The sequence below is a fragment of the Onychomys torridus genome, chromosome 3 (assembly GCF_903995425.1).
Source record: "Onychomys torridus chromosome 3, mOncTor1.1, whole genome shotgun sequence".
Lineage (NCBI taxonomy): Eukaryota > Metazoa > Chordata > Mammalia > Rodentia > Cricetidae > Onychomys > Onychomys torridus.
Genome location: NC_050445.1, coordinates 90,810,808 through 90,825,270, shown reverse-complemented (window position 1 = coordinate 90,825,270; position 14,463 = coordinate 90,810,808). Strand labels below are relative to the sequence as shown.

Genomic DNA, 14,463 nt, shown 5'->3' with positions numbered 1-14,463 from the left:
GCTCAGGGCTTCAGAGCACTAACTGCTCTTTTAAAGGACTAAGGCTTGGTTCCCAGCACTCACATGGCAGTTCACAACCGCTATAACTCCAGCCCAAAGATCTGATGCTCCATTCCGGCCTGTGCAGGCACTATGCATGCACACATGCACAGACATACATGCAGACAAAACACCCATACACATTAAAAATTTAACATTAAAAATTTAACCCCCACTAAGTATGTACACAGTTCACTCTCAGGAAGTCCCTGAAACTTAGCAGATTCACAAGGTGCCTCCTCCCGCAGGGTTACCTGAGCAGTCAGGACTGCTGAGAAGCAGGGACTCTCCTACCTGTCAAGCTGCTTGTAGGCTGCACAGTAATTCCAGGGTTCTAACTCTGGAGGGTGCTCTTCCAGAAGACCTAGGTTCAATTCCCAGCACCCACATGGCAGCTCACAACTGTCTATAATTCCAATTCCAGGGAACCTGACACTCATGGCAAAACACCAATTCACATAAAATAAAAATAATAAAAAATTTTTAAAAAGAACTATATACAATATACGTGAGGATGTGAATATACGCACATTTTTATTTATGACAAATTTTAAACACTTATTGTGTGTGTGTGTGTGTGTGTGTGTGTGTAGGCACATGTGTACCACAGCCCACACACGGAGGTCAGAGGAAAAAGAACCTTTATCCACTCATCTGTCTCACTGGTCCTACATTTTCTTTTAAGCTGGAAAGGGAGAGTTTTTATAACTGGCTTTATATAAGTTATACATTTCAATTATAAGAAAAAGACAACACTGTATCAAAGAGATCTTTTCCAAAGGGATTCTCAATAGTGATAAAGGGTTCAGAGTTTGGGATTTGTTCCCAATAACAGCATGTGGTTTGCAGTTTTGCTCTTTGAGGCCCACAGGCATGGTACAATTTCTAGGTCTATCGTTTGGCTGTACTATCTAGAGCAAAAACTTACACTGTCTCTACCCTGGGACTTCCTATCTGTCATATGGACACACTGGTGATACTGGCTGTCTGATGCCTTCACCTTTCTCGGGAGTTTCGAGTAAGAGTACCTCAGTTATACTTTAAGGGAGCTACTCTTCAGTTCTCAGTCCCCGAGATTTGGACCAAAGCCTCACAGCCTCACAGCTGCAGGCACAGGAGTGGCCATCAGGGGGTGCAGATGCCTCTGATGCAAAGGCACAAGCCCAGATCTGCTGGTGTTGTGGTCACGAGACCCCCCAAGCAAGACCACCACCACAGAGCCCACATCTGATGCAAAACACACAGGGGTTTATTATAAGCCCGGGCTTGGTCCACGTCCAACACACTGGCTAGCCAGGTGAAGGAGGATGGCCCTGAGCTCTCAGGGTGAGGGGTTTTCCAAGGGAGAAACTGCAAACAGGGTGGTACAAGCCTTGGTGTCATATGATTGGGTGAGGGTGTGTAACCTTTGAATTTACTGGTTGGGGGTTACAGTTATCATTTTGGGCAGGCCTAGACAAGTCCCAGGCTCTGTCCTTGAGCTGCCCTTGGGGCTGGCTGGCCTAGCACATTTACATTGACCCATGTACATAGCTCTAAGTTGGTGAGGGGTCCCAGACAGTAAACAACTGGCTGAACCTTGAGCAGTCAGAGTATGTGCAGAAAGGGAGCTACTGCAAGGACTATGTCTTTTGTTCACGGCCCTCCCACAAACTGCTTGCTCAAGTCTCAGGAAACTGAAATTGAGGCCTATCTCTGAGAGGAGACTGGGCAGCCTGTTATGGCATCTGTTTGGTCCTTTCACTGGCAAAGGTTCCACAGGGAGAAAGCACCTGAGAATGTCACTCACACTATACTTGAGGACAGGGGCAAGATGGTCCTGGTCACAGCTGTAACTGGGCCCTTGTCGCCTCTGAAGTCTCGGGGCTGGAGTCAGCCATTTTCTGTTCCTGATGAAGTGATACTGTGAGTGGGCTGGAAACCTTCTGCTTGCTAGGGGAGATGTACTGGCCGACCCAGCGACAGGAGTGACCTGTCAGGTGACAGTGGAGATTAAATAGACCTCACAACATGCTTCGCACCTGCCATAGTTAGCTTCAGACATCAACCCTGGGGAGAGGGAATCTCAACGGACTGACCAAACCGGCATGACTGTGGGGGCACTTTCTTGATTAGTGATCGATGTAGGAGGGTCCAGTCCCTGACCACTGTGGTGGGGCCACCCCTGGGTCCATGGCCTTGAGTTGTATAAGAGGGCAGGCCAAGCAAATTATGCAGTGTAAGTCAGTCAGCAGAGTTTCTCCTTGGCCTCTGCATCAGTTCCTCCCTCCAGGTTCCTGCCTTGGCTTCCCTTGATGATGGACTGTGGCCTGTAAACTAAATAACCCCTTTCTTCCCTTGGTTTGGCCAGTGTTTTATCGTGCAGGAGAAAGCTAACTAGAATAGTACTGTTCATGACTGGTGTCTTCTCTCTCTCTCTCTCTCTCTCTCTCTCTCTCTCTCTCTCTCACACACACACACACACACACACATACACCACACACACACACACACACACACACACACACACACACACACACACAGAGTAGTGCTGGGATTACAGGCATGTGCCAGAACACCTGGCTCAGTACTGGGCATAAAGGAATGATGAAGTAGTCATTATCATCATGGTTATAATTAAATATTATCTTTATCAGACATCCTTGTGTTTCTCTAAATATGTTGTATTTGTGCCCAAAACCAGGCTGGGAGGCAGTTTAGCAAAAAGCATACAAGCTCTAAATGTTGCAAATCAAATTAAAGGGTGGGCAGATTTTGTAAAATTCTCAGACAATGACCTGGGTTTCCATTAACCCACTCTCTGTCGATAAAAAATCAATTACTTGAATGTGTATGACTTTGGGGTCACTAGTCTGACAATGTTAAGACCTTGAAATTCTCAGAAAAAAAAAAAAAAAAAACGAGAGGAAGAAAATAGAGTGCAAAGGCTTGCGTCCTCCACAGCCATGGACCCTGAGGAGAAATGTCCTGGACCAAAGTCCTGCATGGAGGCTCCCGAGCAGGCTGCTAAATCCCCAGGGACTATATGGCCCACACCCTACTTTCTTAAGACTAAAACAACTGGTCCTGTGTCCCTGAAGAGACATCAGAGTGTTAGTTTGCATCTAGTAGACATCAGGAAACCAGATCTGAAACTCTCCAGGAGTCAGTCTAGAGGGTTCTGTCTCCTCCACTCTATCAGGAGACAGGGCCTTGTGTACATTCACATGCGTGGAAGGCAAGTCTCAGGGTCCTCAAGTCTGAACTCCTCCCCACCAAAAGAGCCTGCTTGGATAGATGCACCCCTGAACCCTCACTAGCACTCACGGTTCTGCCGCAGGACCTACGCTGGCACTCCATGCCCCATGCCGGCGCCCCGTGCCCCATGCTGGCATTTCACTTGCCTCATCTCACCCCACCAGTGAGCTTGTGAGAAGGCCAAAGATTCCTGAAGACTGATGTATTCAAAATCACACACGAGGCATCTGGGTCCAATTATGGGTTAGCTCCCAGCTAACAAGTGGTGGGCAGTAAGAGTGCCCAAGGACAACAGAATGCTCTGAGGAGGGCTGTGAGCTAGCCCTGTACCAGATGCTTTTTACATCCATCCTGGTTTGACTCCTCTGGACCTCAGTTTCCAAATCCACAGATTTGGAAGTCATATTTTCAATTATGCATTCTTTATGTCTTATGGAAGATGTGGGTCCCATATTATACAGTATACATTTCTGCTAGATTACACTATTTCATGTATTAACAGTCATGGTATCAAGTAAATGTCACATTTAAACATACCAAAGACACTCTGCTATCACAAAATCAGGGGCTCTCAATAAAGATGCTCTTCACTGGTGGCTTCACTGGATACATGCATGTGGGTGTGTCTATAAGGGTATTACCAGAAAGGTCTTCACTGAAGTGGAAAGACCAACCTGCCTATGAATGTAGGGGGCATTGTCCCTTAGGCTGTGGTCCTGGACTGAATAAAAAGGAGAAGGCAAGCTGAGCACCAGCATCTCTCTGCTTCCTGACTGCAGACGCAATGTGACCAGCCGCCGCACGATGATGGACTTATTTAAGGCTCCTTTCTAAGTATTTTGTCACAGCAGCAAGAAAAGTAACCAATAAGGAATCGAGTCAAGAAAACTATTTTCCAGGGGGTAGTTTTCAGAACTTCATAATCTGAACTTAGCCAATGCTGGGAAATAGTCTGGAGAAATACAAAATGAACTTTATCGTCAACAAAATTCTCATCTTTGTTTAATTTTTACATTGCCATGAAATACAGGTACTATAAAATTTTGTCCCATTTATTAGATGGTAGATGAAAACATGAAGTGTTCTTTAGAAAAATAAAACAGTCATCAAATTTTCTTGCAAAGAATCCTGCCTGTGTTTGTGTGTGGAGGAATTAATTTAACCAGTGTTAAGTGAATTTAGTAATGGGGCTAAGGACAGGTGCTGTGATTCAAACAAGTTGTGTTTGCTTTGGGGTAAGTGTCGGATAAGGCAAGCCAAAGTAGATTCAGAGAACAGGGGGACTTACTAGGTTCTGGAAGCCGTGGGTGGAAAACAGAGCTGACCTTGGAACCAAAGTTGGGGTTCCTCACCCCAATCCGGTGCCTCTGCGCTGCTGTATTGCCTCGTTTTTCCACCCCATGTGGGTTTCCATACGCTCTCAATGCAGTCTGGATTTCTCAGTGGGTCAGAGGTTACCCACCTGTGTATCGCCTGCAGCTTAGAATGCAATCAAGTCTACAAAGTGGCTTCCGTGGTGTAGCAGAGGCTTACTTCCTGTGCACCCGGGAAACCACTCCCCTTTGTCTCCATCAATGGCTCCAAGATTTTGATTGAGAAAATCTAGTTCAACTAAGATGACTCCAGATGCAAATAAGAAAAACTGCAACTCCAGACAGTGTAACAGGAGGATCCAAGACTGGATGGACCCAACAATGCTCTCAAAGTACTCGATATTAATTAACCTATGACGGTTAATATTGATCATCAACACGACAGGACCTAGGATCACCACAGAACAAACTTCCGTGTATCGCTGTAATAGAGTTTCTAGGCTAATTGCAGGGTAAAGACCCACCCTCAGTGTGGGAGGCTCCATTCCACTGTCTGGAGTCCTGGACTGAATTAAAAGGAGAAAGTGAACCGAGCACCAGTGTTCAGCTCTCTGCTTCCTGACTATGGCTGCTGTGTGATCATCTGTCTCCGGCTCCTGCCGTAATGGCTTCCCCACCATGACGGTCTGGACCCTCACTGTGAGCCACATGAAACACTTCCTCACTCAGGCTGCTTGTGCCGGGCAGTCACAACAATGAGAAAGGTGACTGTAACAGAGCCCCTTGATGCTCTCATCCTGCAGCTGATTTCCTCAGGAGCCGCTGGGGGCTATTCCACTGGTTACATCTAGAAGACGGAGTCTTCTGTCCCATGTTATAAGTTCATCCTTTTGGGCAAATTAACTGCAGCTAGAGACATGAACGGATCGGTGTCTTGGTCCTAGATACACAAAGCTTACAACTCAGGAAAAAACGGGCTGTCATCTAGGCTTAAACCATCTGTCCCTTGGGGCTGTGGTTCACACAATAATTGTGAAGGGACGGAGGAAATGGCAGTCAGATGCTGTGGTGGTTTGAATGACAATGGCCCCACAGGCTCACAGGGATGGGCACTACTGGGACGTGTGGCCTTGTTGAAATAGGTGTGGCATTGTTGGAGGAAGTGTGTGTGTGTGTGTGTGTGTGTGTGTGTGTGTGTGTGTGTGTGTGTGGTGGGGAAGGGAAGCTTTGAGGTTTCAGAAACTCAAGCCAGGCCTGGTGTGACTCATTCTCTTCCTGCTGCCTGTGGATCCAGATGTAGAACTCTCAGCCACCTCTCCAGAACCATGTGTGCCTGTAAAGTCTCCATGCTTCTTGCCATGAAGATAATGGACTAAATCTCCAAACTGTAAGCCGGCCCCAATTAAATGCTTTCCTTTATAAGAGTTGCTATGGTCAGGGTGTCTCTTCACAGAAATAGAAACCTTAACTAAGACAGATGATAAGCACATCTATCTTACCCGCTCGCCCACGGGGTTTGAGTAGTCTCAAAGGGATGAGTAGCTTACATCCATTGGCTGATCTGACTGAATCTGACCCTTTGTTCCTTCCTATTCCCTTCCTCCAAATTACAAGCATTTAAATCAAGCAAAGGCAATGGGATAGGAGAGAAAATCTGCTAGAGCTCCTGGGAAATTAAGGAACCCCTCTCCTGCATATGGGAGGGAAGGAGGCAAGGATGATTCACCCAAGTTAGGGCTGGAGACATCAGCAGAAACCCATGTTTAGCTAAATGTAGACACTGATGATCATACACAAAAAGATTCAAGAGGTGTGCAAATATGCAGGGACGTATATGCACATACATATACATTTTGCTCTGTCAGCTTTGAAGGCTTATAAGAAATAACATCCCAAGAGCAGCAAGCATGCCCAGTGCCCTGCTCTTAGTTACAAGTACTACTCCTGCACCCTCACCCTCCCCCAACACACACACACACACACACACACCAGTTACCAGGGTTCCTTGAAGAAAAGGTTGATAGCATGACTGTACAGGATGAGCCCTTAGCACTTTACAGGGCCAGAGAGTAAAGACAGACGCAACCCCCAACAATACTACAGATAAAACCAGGCTTGTGTGTGTGTGGCTCAGTGGGAGAGTGCTTGCCCATTTGGCCTGAGATCCCAGGCTTGATTGATCACCCAACACAAAGCCAAACCAAACATTCATTGGAGGGATATGCGGTCAAGGACAGGAGGAGCCCCTAGCGGCCAAAGTGGGAACAGTTTTAGCCACAGAACAGCCCTATGGAGGCGCAACCCAAAGCATGGAGATTCTTGTGTCCAGACTGAAAGAAACAAGGGAGGAAGTGACAAGTGAGGACTGGAGAGACAGCAGTCTCCCTGCAGGGGGAGGGCTTCCGGTAAGCTGTGTCACCACTGACCAAACTCCCCACACCTCAAACTGTGGGTCGTGTTTCCTTCCTGTGTGCAGAACCGGAAGGGGAGACAGGGCAGGGCAACAGCCCAGAGCAGAAACCCAGCAGGTGCCACCTCAGCCAGGTGGCCAGGACCAAATTAGTAGCTGGAATCTCTTTGTTGTTGTTATTTGTTTTGGTTGTTGTAGCCTTGGCTGGCCTAGAACCGTCTATGTAGAAAACGCTGCCCTTCAACTCCTAGAGATCTGCCTGCCTCTGCCTCCTCAGTGCTGGGAATAAAGGTGTGCGCCACAACGCCCAGCCTGTTGTGAGCCTTGTAGACAGAGCATATAGAAGTGCTGCAGTGAAGAGGGTTTTTCTTCTAGAGCCCTACAACCTGGGACTATCATGAGTAAAATATCTCAATATTCCACTAAGGAGACCTTCCCAAATAACCCACCAGTGTTCTCCCTAACCAGCCAAATCTTTAAACACCTATGGCAGAACCCAAAGGCAAGCCTCCAAAACCTGTCAGAAACTGGCAGTCTAAGAGACCATTGCAGTGTCCATCCTGAAAAGGCGACAACATATAGCAAGGTCTGCTGAGTGGGACCCTAGAACGGGGACTCGAAATGAACATTAATAAAAATGTCTTAACGTGACTTCATCAACACAGTTGAACCCCCAGCACTGGAAGATCTTACAAGTCGCAGAAGTCGGGTACTGGCTGGGACAAGGTGGACCCTGCCTCTGTTCTCTGGTTCAGTCCATAAATATTCACCGAGTATCCACCATGCAGTCATCTCTGCCTTAGCTGTCAGGGATAACTGATTAATGGCACAGGCTGTGCACCTGAGATGGGAAAGGTAAATCAAACACTGCTCACATAGCTTTGACTGCAAACAAACAAACAAAATACAAATCATTGACCAGGATGAGTGAGGAGATCTAGAGGGGTGGGAAGTGTCCAGATATGAACAGCTTGGAAGGCTTCTTTGAGAATAAGACGTTGGACCACTGACCCAAAAGAAGTGAAGTCCCTTGCTACATGAGGATATAGACCAGGACAGCAGCTCAGTGACTGAAGGGAAGGCAGAGAGAGATGAGGGCAGGGGACGGAACTGGGGTGAGATAAGTAATGGCTCAAAGACCACACGGAGAATTAAAATTTAAAGTTTATTTATTATATGGGGGCATGCACATGTGTTGGGGTCAGAGATAACACTGGGCAGGATCAGATGGTGTGCTGCATAGTCCAGACTAGCTAGCCCTCAAGCTTCTGGGCAATTCTGTCTCCACCCCGGGAGAGCTGGGACTCCATTTTATGCAGATCCCGGAGATCTAACTTACGTCATCAGCCTTACAAGAAACATGTTTTTACAGGCTGACCAATCTCCTCTCCCACCCAAGAATTTTATTAGTGTGATAGGGCACGCAGACTGGACAGCTTTAAGCCTGCATAGTGACCTGCTTTGGTCAAACTTGTTCAAGATTATTTCAACAGCTGTATGGAAAATGAACTATAGGGGGCGCTAGAGTAGAACCGCTCAAACCAGAGTAGGCTTCTGCAGTGAGTGGTCCAAGGCTAGCGGACAGCAGTACCCAGGGAAATGGTCGAGACGGTGGAAGTATGTTTTGTGGCAGAGCTAGTGTGACTAATTTGAGTGGGAGTGGGCTTGTGCCAGACAACAAAACTGAGCTCTAGGCTCCATAAGATGTCACATCTGGTAAAAGCACTTGCCACCAAGCCTGACAAATTGAGTTCAATTCTTGGGACCTACATGGTGGAAGGAAAGAACAGAGTCTGGAAAACTGTCCTTGGACTGCCTACCACATGTGCTCTAGACCACATCCATGTGAACACACACACACACACACACACACACACACTCATGTGCATACACACAATTAAAAAATAAGCTGTGAAGAGAATCAAGACTCACAGCTACACAACGTCATAGATGTTGCTCAAGTCCTTGACATCATGACTGTCCTCTAAGGCCACCATCTAATTCTGAGAGGGCAACAGATAGATTCTGCTACATGACATCATCCCTGTTTATTGAGACCTTTGTTCAGGCATGAGCCCTCTGACGAGACTCATCTCAGAGATCAAAGGGAACCGCAGGAAACTAGTGAGGAGCAAGGATGTGTTTCCTCTCACTAGGGTGGCTGGGGAGGCGGCCAAGTGCAGCCAGCAGCTTCTCCATTGTCTCCTCTCCCTTCGAATCCCAGGAGGGCGGAGACTCCATCCTCCACCGCACAGCAAATGCCTGGCAGTCTATGTGCCAGAAACATTTGCTGCACAACTGTGGAGTATATTGACAGAGGCAGACCAGGAGGGATCTGAAGTCTTGTTCAGAAACCACATTTTAGGGGCTTATGAGAAGATTCAGTGGGCAAGGAGCTTGGGGCTAAACCTGAGAGCTTGTATTCGACCTCAGAACCGACATGGCAGGAGAGAACCAACTCCTACAAGTTGTCCTCTGACTTCCACACGTGCGCTGGGTGACAAGCGCATGCACACACACACACACAAAAGAAATATACGTAGCAATTTTTTTTTTCTGAAAGAAGCCATATTTTAAAAGAAAACAGGCTAGCCCAGAAGAGGAAGAACAGAGTTCAGGAGGGGTCTGAGTCTGAGCAATCAGTGAGACAGCGCAGGGAATGTGGAGCTGACCGTGCAAGCAACAACACGTGACAGTCATGGTTGCAATCCTCATGTGCTCATCAAAGGATCATCGCATTACAGCTGGAAGAGATCTCAGGAAACTTTGGATCGATATCCTAATTTTTTGTAGATGAAGAAAAAAAGATGAAAATGGCTTGGGACCAGAACCCAATCTGCTGAATTCCACAGGCCATGTGCATCTTCTTTTCCCCTTTTAATATATTTGTGTGTGCGCGCACGCATACGTGTGTGTGTGTGCGCGCATACGTGTGTGTGTGTGTGTGTGTGTGTGTGTGTGTGCGCGCGCGCGCATGCGTGAGCGCACTGCCGTCCATGTGCTACATCACATGTGTGGGGGTTGAAGGATCCTTAGGAGTGTTCCTGCCTTCCACCCGTGTCTGAGACAGGTGTATATGCTAGGCTAGCTAGCCCTGAAGTTTCTGGGGGATTCTCCTTTCTCAGCCTCCCACTCCAACACAGGAGAGCTGGGGTTGTAGCTGGGGATCCAAACTCAGGTGCCCACACCTGCAGACCAAACACTTGACTCAACCAACCATCACTTCAGCCCTATTCTTTTTTATACTGTGGATCCCCAGTTACATTGAACTCCCTTTTCCACATGTAGGCTCAAAGAGTTTTCTGAAGCAACATGGAAATGCAGTCTTCTAAAGTCTGAAATCTATTCCCAAGTAAAACTCTTATTTTAGAATTTAGCTTCATTAAAAAAAAAAAATCTCTTAGCAAACTTCTCTTATCATTCACTGAAGATTGGGCAGCTCACCATGTTCCCTTTTTTATTTGGCTGCCAGGAAGCTTACAACTAAATTTAGTAGTTAATCCTTCAGTAATAGTGGTCTCGATTGTTAGCAAACAGTACTTATTACTCCCCTCCATGACCTTCTTATTTTAATGACTCTATTGCATATGGATCTTTTACTGTGGTCACCTCAAATTCTTTGTGGAAGTCAGCCAGGCATAAACCATCAAGAAACCAAAACAGAAGAATTTCATTTTTGTTGGACTCTACAGTGGTGGCTACTTCCAGGACGGTGTCCACGCATGATGGTGTTCATGACCTGAAAGCTCAGACCTTCCCTCGCGGCCGCATGTTTATGTTGAAGGAAGTCACCACAGGACAGATGGCATACCAATGGCTAGTTCTAAAATTGTAGGGTCTGCCTGCTCACCAGGCAAGCCCGTGGAAAACGTGCTGGAAATGCAAACAAGATGTGAAAGGAGAAGGCTTCGCTCCCCACACTGACTGACGTGGCAGAGCTTGAAGTACAGCAGGGCCCTCAGGGGGCCAGCCTGGGCTCTGTGTGGTCAGCAGGTGGCCGGCTGGGTCCCATCTACCCTCGAGCTTTCTGCTAACTACAACCACACATCTAACCCTCACCACGAGGGAGAAATGAGATCACATAGCCTCTATCTCCTCTGGATTCTGGCCACGTAAAAAGATTAAGCCACAAGGCTTTCTCTTCCCTCCCTAAATGAAATTCCTTCTCAACCACAAAAATTTCACCCAGGCAGAACTTAAAAAGCAATAAAAAGAGTCAGGGCCGGGGTGGGGGGGGGGGGGGATCTTGAGCCCCTCCTCCCTTTTCACCTCAAACCTTGAGTTACCCTTGGTGTGGGGGTAGCAAAAGAAAGGAAATGCCCCCAGAAAATGTCAACTGTTTATGAATTTGAATCTGAGGTGCCTGGTGGCTTTTTTTGTTGTTGTTTGGTTTTTTTCCCACTCTTTCCAGAGTTTTCGAATTAGTTCTTCATTCCTCCGGTGTTGGGCATCATTTCCATGATCATCTAAGAGATATGTTCAGAAGAAAAATGGCTTCCAGGATGTTGTTGCCTGAGGCAATACAGCTTCACTCTGGCATCCATTGGGATTCTATTCACGATCTCCTTCGAGTCAGAGCCAATTTGTTCAGATGGAGACAAGAAGATGCTGCCCCAATGTCCCTAACACCTTGAAGAATGAGACACATCCAAGAATCCATGATGCTTCTTTAGAAAAACCTCAGTGCTGTGATGAATTGCAGGCAAGACAGTTGCCTGACAGCAAGTTCTGTCCAGTCCCAGGCTGCCTGGGTCTCTAGCCTCCTCTAACTCTTACCTGTAAGCCCTGCACAAACAGCCCTTCTGATTCAGAGTCTGTAAAACTCAGATAATACTAATGGGTGCATCATGGAGCAGCTCCGCCACTCTGACGTGTACTCAAAGCAAAGCCGAAGGATGAGGAGATGGCTTCGCTGATGAAGAGCAGGCGGGCCCAAGCATGAAGACCTCAAAGTTCAGATCCCCGACTTCTGTAATTGCAGCTCTGGGAAGGTGAAGACAGGGGGATCCCTAGGGTTTGCTAGCAGCCAAATCTGCAAGCTCCAGGTTCAGTGAGAGACCATGTCTCAAGGGAAAAAAAAAAAAAAGATGGAGACAACTGAGATAGACCCTGGGTGTCAACTCTGGTCTTCACATGCACAAACACGTATGTACACACAGAGTGTAAAGGAGGAAGGAAAAACATACATTAAAAACACACATTACTGTCCATGTTTTAGGATTCTGTAGGGCTGACTGAGGTTTAAGAATCTACACTTGAAACAAGTTTTCATGATGCTGTACAACAGTTCTAATACTGGGAAGTTTATGGACCACTGTCAAAGAGTTACTGTAATGATTGCAGGGTGTGTGTGTGTGTGTGCGCGTGCGTGCGTGCGTGCGCGTGCGTGCGTGCGTGCGTGTGTGTGTGTGTGTGTGTGTGTGTGTAATTATTAATAGCTATTTTTACATGGTGCTGTTGACACTGTTTGTGTTAAGTGATGCCAGCTTTTGTTATCTCCGACATCATAATGAACTTGTAGCTTAACTCTGAAATAATCTACTGTAAATAAGAAACCCCAGAAAACTGGAGGGGGAAAAATCCTGTTAATTATACAACAGAAATAGCCTGGTTTTTAAAAGTGCATATTCAGAACTTGTAAAGAGTTCTAAGAACTTTAAGGTCTTCAATTGGAGGTGGCAAGATGCTCAGTGGGTAAGGTGTCTACTGCCAAGCCAGAGGACCTGAATTCATTCCCGGGCACATATCGGGTGGAAAGATAAAACCAACTTCTGACCTCCACACATGCCTCTCTCAATATGCATACACAAAATAAAGATAGTAATATAATAATAATAAAAACAGACAGATTGCTGGAGTATTTTCTCCCCTGACATATATATCCATGTGCATATATTGCAAATAGATCGAGAAAAGCTGACCCAGTTACTTCTTAAGGTTTCGTGTTTCTCTTAACTACAGTTTTTTGTTTTTTTTTTTAAGCGCCCAGACTTCGTCATTATGGTAAAAAAGAATTCTTCAACTTGTTTCAAGTATTTAAGGAGCCAGCAAATGTGGTCGTTGCAAGGCAGTTAGAAACAGAAGCCCTGAAGGAGCAGAGGAAACAGAGGAACTACAAGACTGGGGGACTGTTCAAAACTGTCTCCACAACAAAGGAGAACGCGAATCCCTAACCTGCGGGCATCCGGTAACGCCAGGACCAAAGATAAAAAGCTGTGATGGAAGGCAGCCGCGTGGACCGCCTCGTTTGGGGAGAGGGCAGGGTCGAAGGTTAAGATGGTTTCCCAGCGGGAGCCTTTGGCGGTCCTGCAGCTCCAAGAGAGACCAGGAAACCCCCAGTCTGCCTCTCCGTGGTGCCACGCACCACTCCCTCCAAGAACAAAACTTCTTTCTAATCAACTTGAGCCAGATGCCGGCTCCGCGGGCAGCACGCGTGTACCGGAGCTTGCATAGAACGCAAACCAGTCCTGGCTCAACATCCAACTTTTCCAACTCCCATCAAGATCAGAATTCTCCCGTGAAACAAGAGAATGAGCTCGTTGCCTGGCGATGGCTTTTGAAAAATTAAACAAAGAGCACATGTTTGCAAGAACGCAACCAGACGCCTTGCCCTGACACTTGCGTCCCGTAATCTACAAGCCACTTTCTCTGACACTCTTTCATGGAGCTGCATGGGTGTCACCAGGGTGGTCAGCGTGTCCCGCGGGGTGGGAAGAGGTAGAGAGTGGGTGAAACTTGGAATCTGCCTCTCCATCCATCCAGCCCCAAGCCGCCCTTGAACTTGGCACCGGTGCGGGTAGCGAGACGCCCGTCCCCAGATGGGAGGGATCCAGGGTGCCACGACTCACCTCGCCAACTTCTCGCGGCTGGCGGCGCGCGGGCGGCCGGCTCGGGGGCGCGGACGCGGTGGCCCGCGCCTAGGGGAGCGTCGGCCGGCGACCCCGGGGAAGGCGTGGGGCTCCGGAGGGCGCGTGGGGACCGGCGCGTGGCGGCGCTGAGGGGCAGCCTCGGGGCGCGCGGGGAACCCGGGGGGCTCCGGGTCGCGGCGGGCGCGCAAGGACAGCAGCGCCAGCAGCAGCACGGCCAGCGCCAGCAGAAGCAGCGCTGCCGCCTTACTGCGGAGCTTCATGGTGCGGCGCGGCGGCCCCGGGGCGGCGCGGACCCTCTGCGCATCGCGGCCCGCGGCGGCGCAGCGTCCAGGCTGGTTCGCCCCGGACTGGGGTCGAGGCTGGCGGCTGCGGAGGAGGACGGGGAGGAGGAGGAGAGGGAGGAGATGAGAAGCAGGGGGAGGGCTGGAAGGAGGTCCGTGTGGACTCGGGTGGAGCAGCCCTCCCTACCGTAGTGTGTGGAGTAGCGGCCCTGCAGCCCACCGCAGGCTGCCAGATGCCTAGACCTCTGGTAGCGCAGACTGGCTACACCTTCATCCATTCACTTCATTCATTCTGTGAGTACTCATACTCACCC

The 14,463-nt window shown here is 48.2% G+C and overlaps 1 protein-coding gene across 1 annotated transcript in view; it reads right to left on the bottom strand.

Moving 5' to 3' along the window:
* Gxylt2 (glucoside xylosyltransferase 2) overlaps positions 1-14,128 on the bottom strand; it is a 91,690-nt gene extending 77,562 nt beyond the window's left edge. Inside the window, exon 1 of the mRNA XM_036182782.1 lies at positions 13,848-14,128. Within this exon, the coding sequence (XP_036038675.1) occupies positions 13,848-14,128 (281 nt within the window). The remainder of the gene's footprint in view (positions 1-13,847) is intronic.
* Between the last annotated feature and the right edge of the window lie 335 nt (positions 14,129-14,463).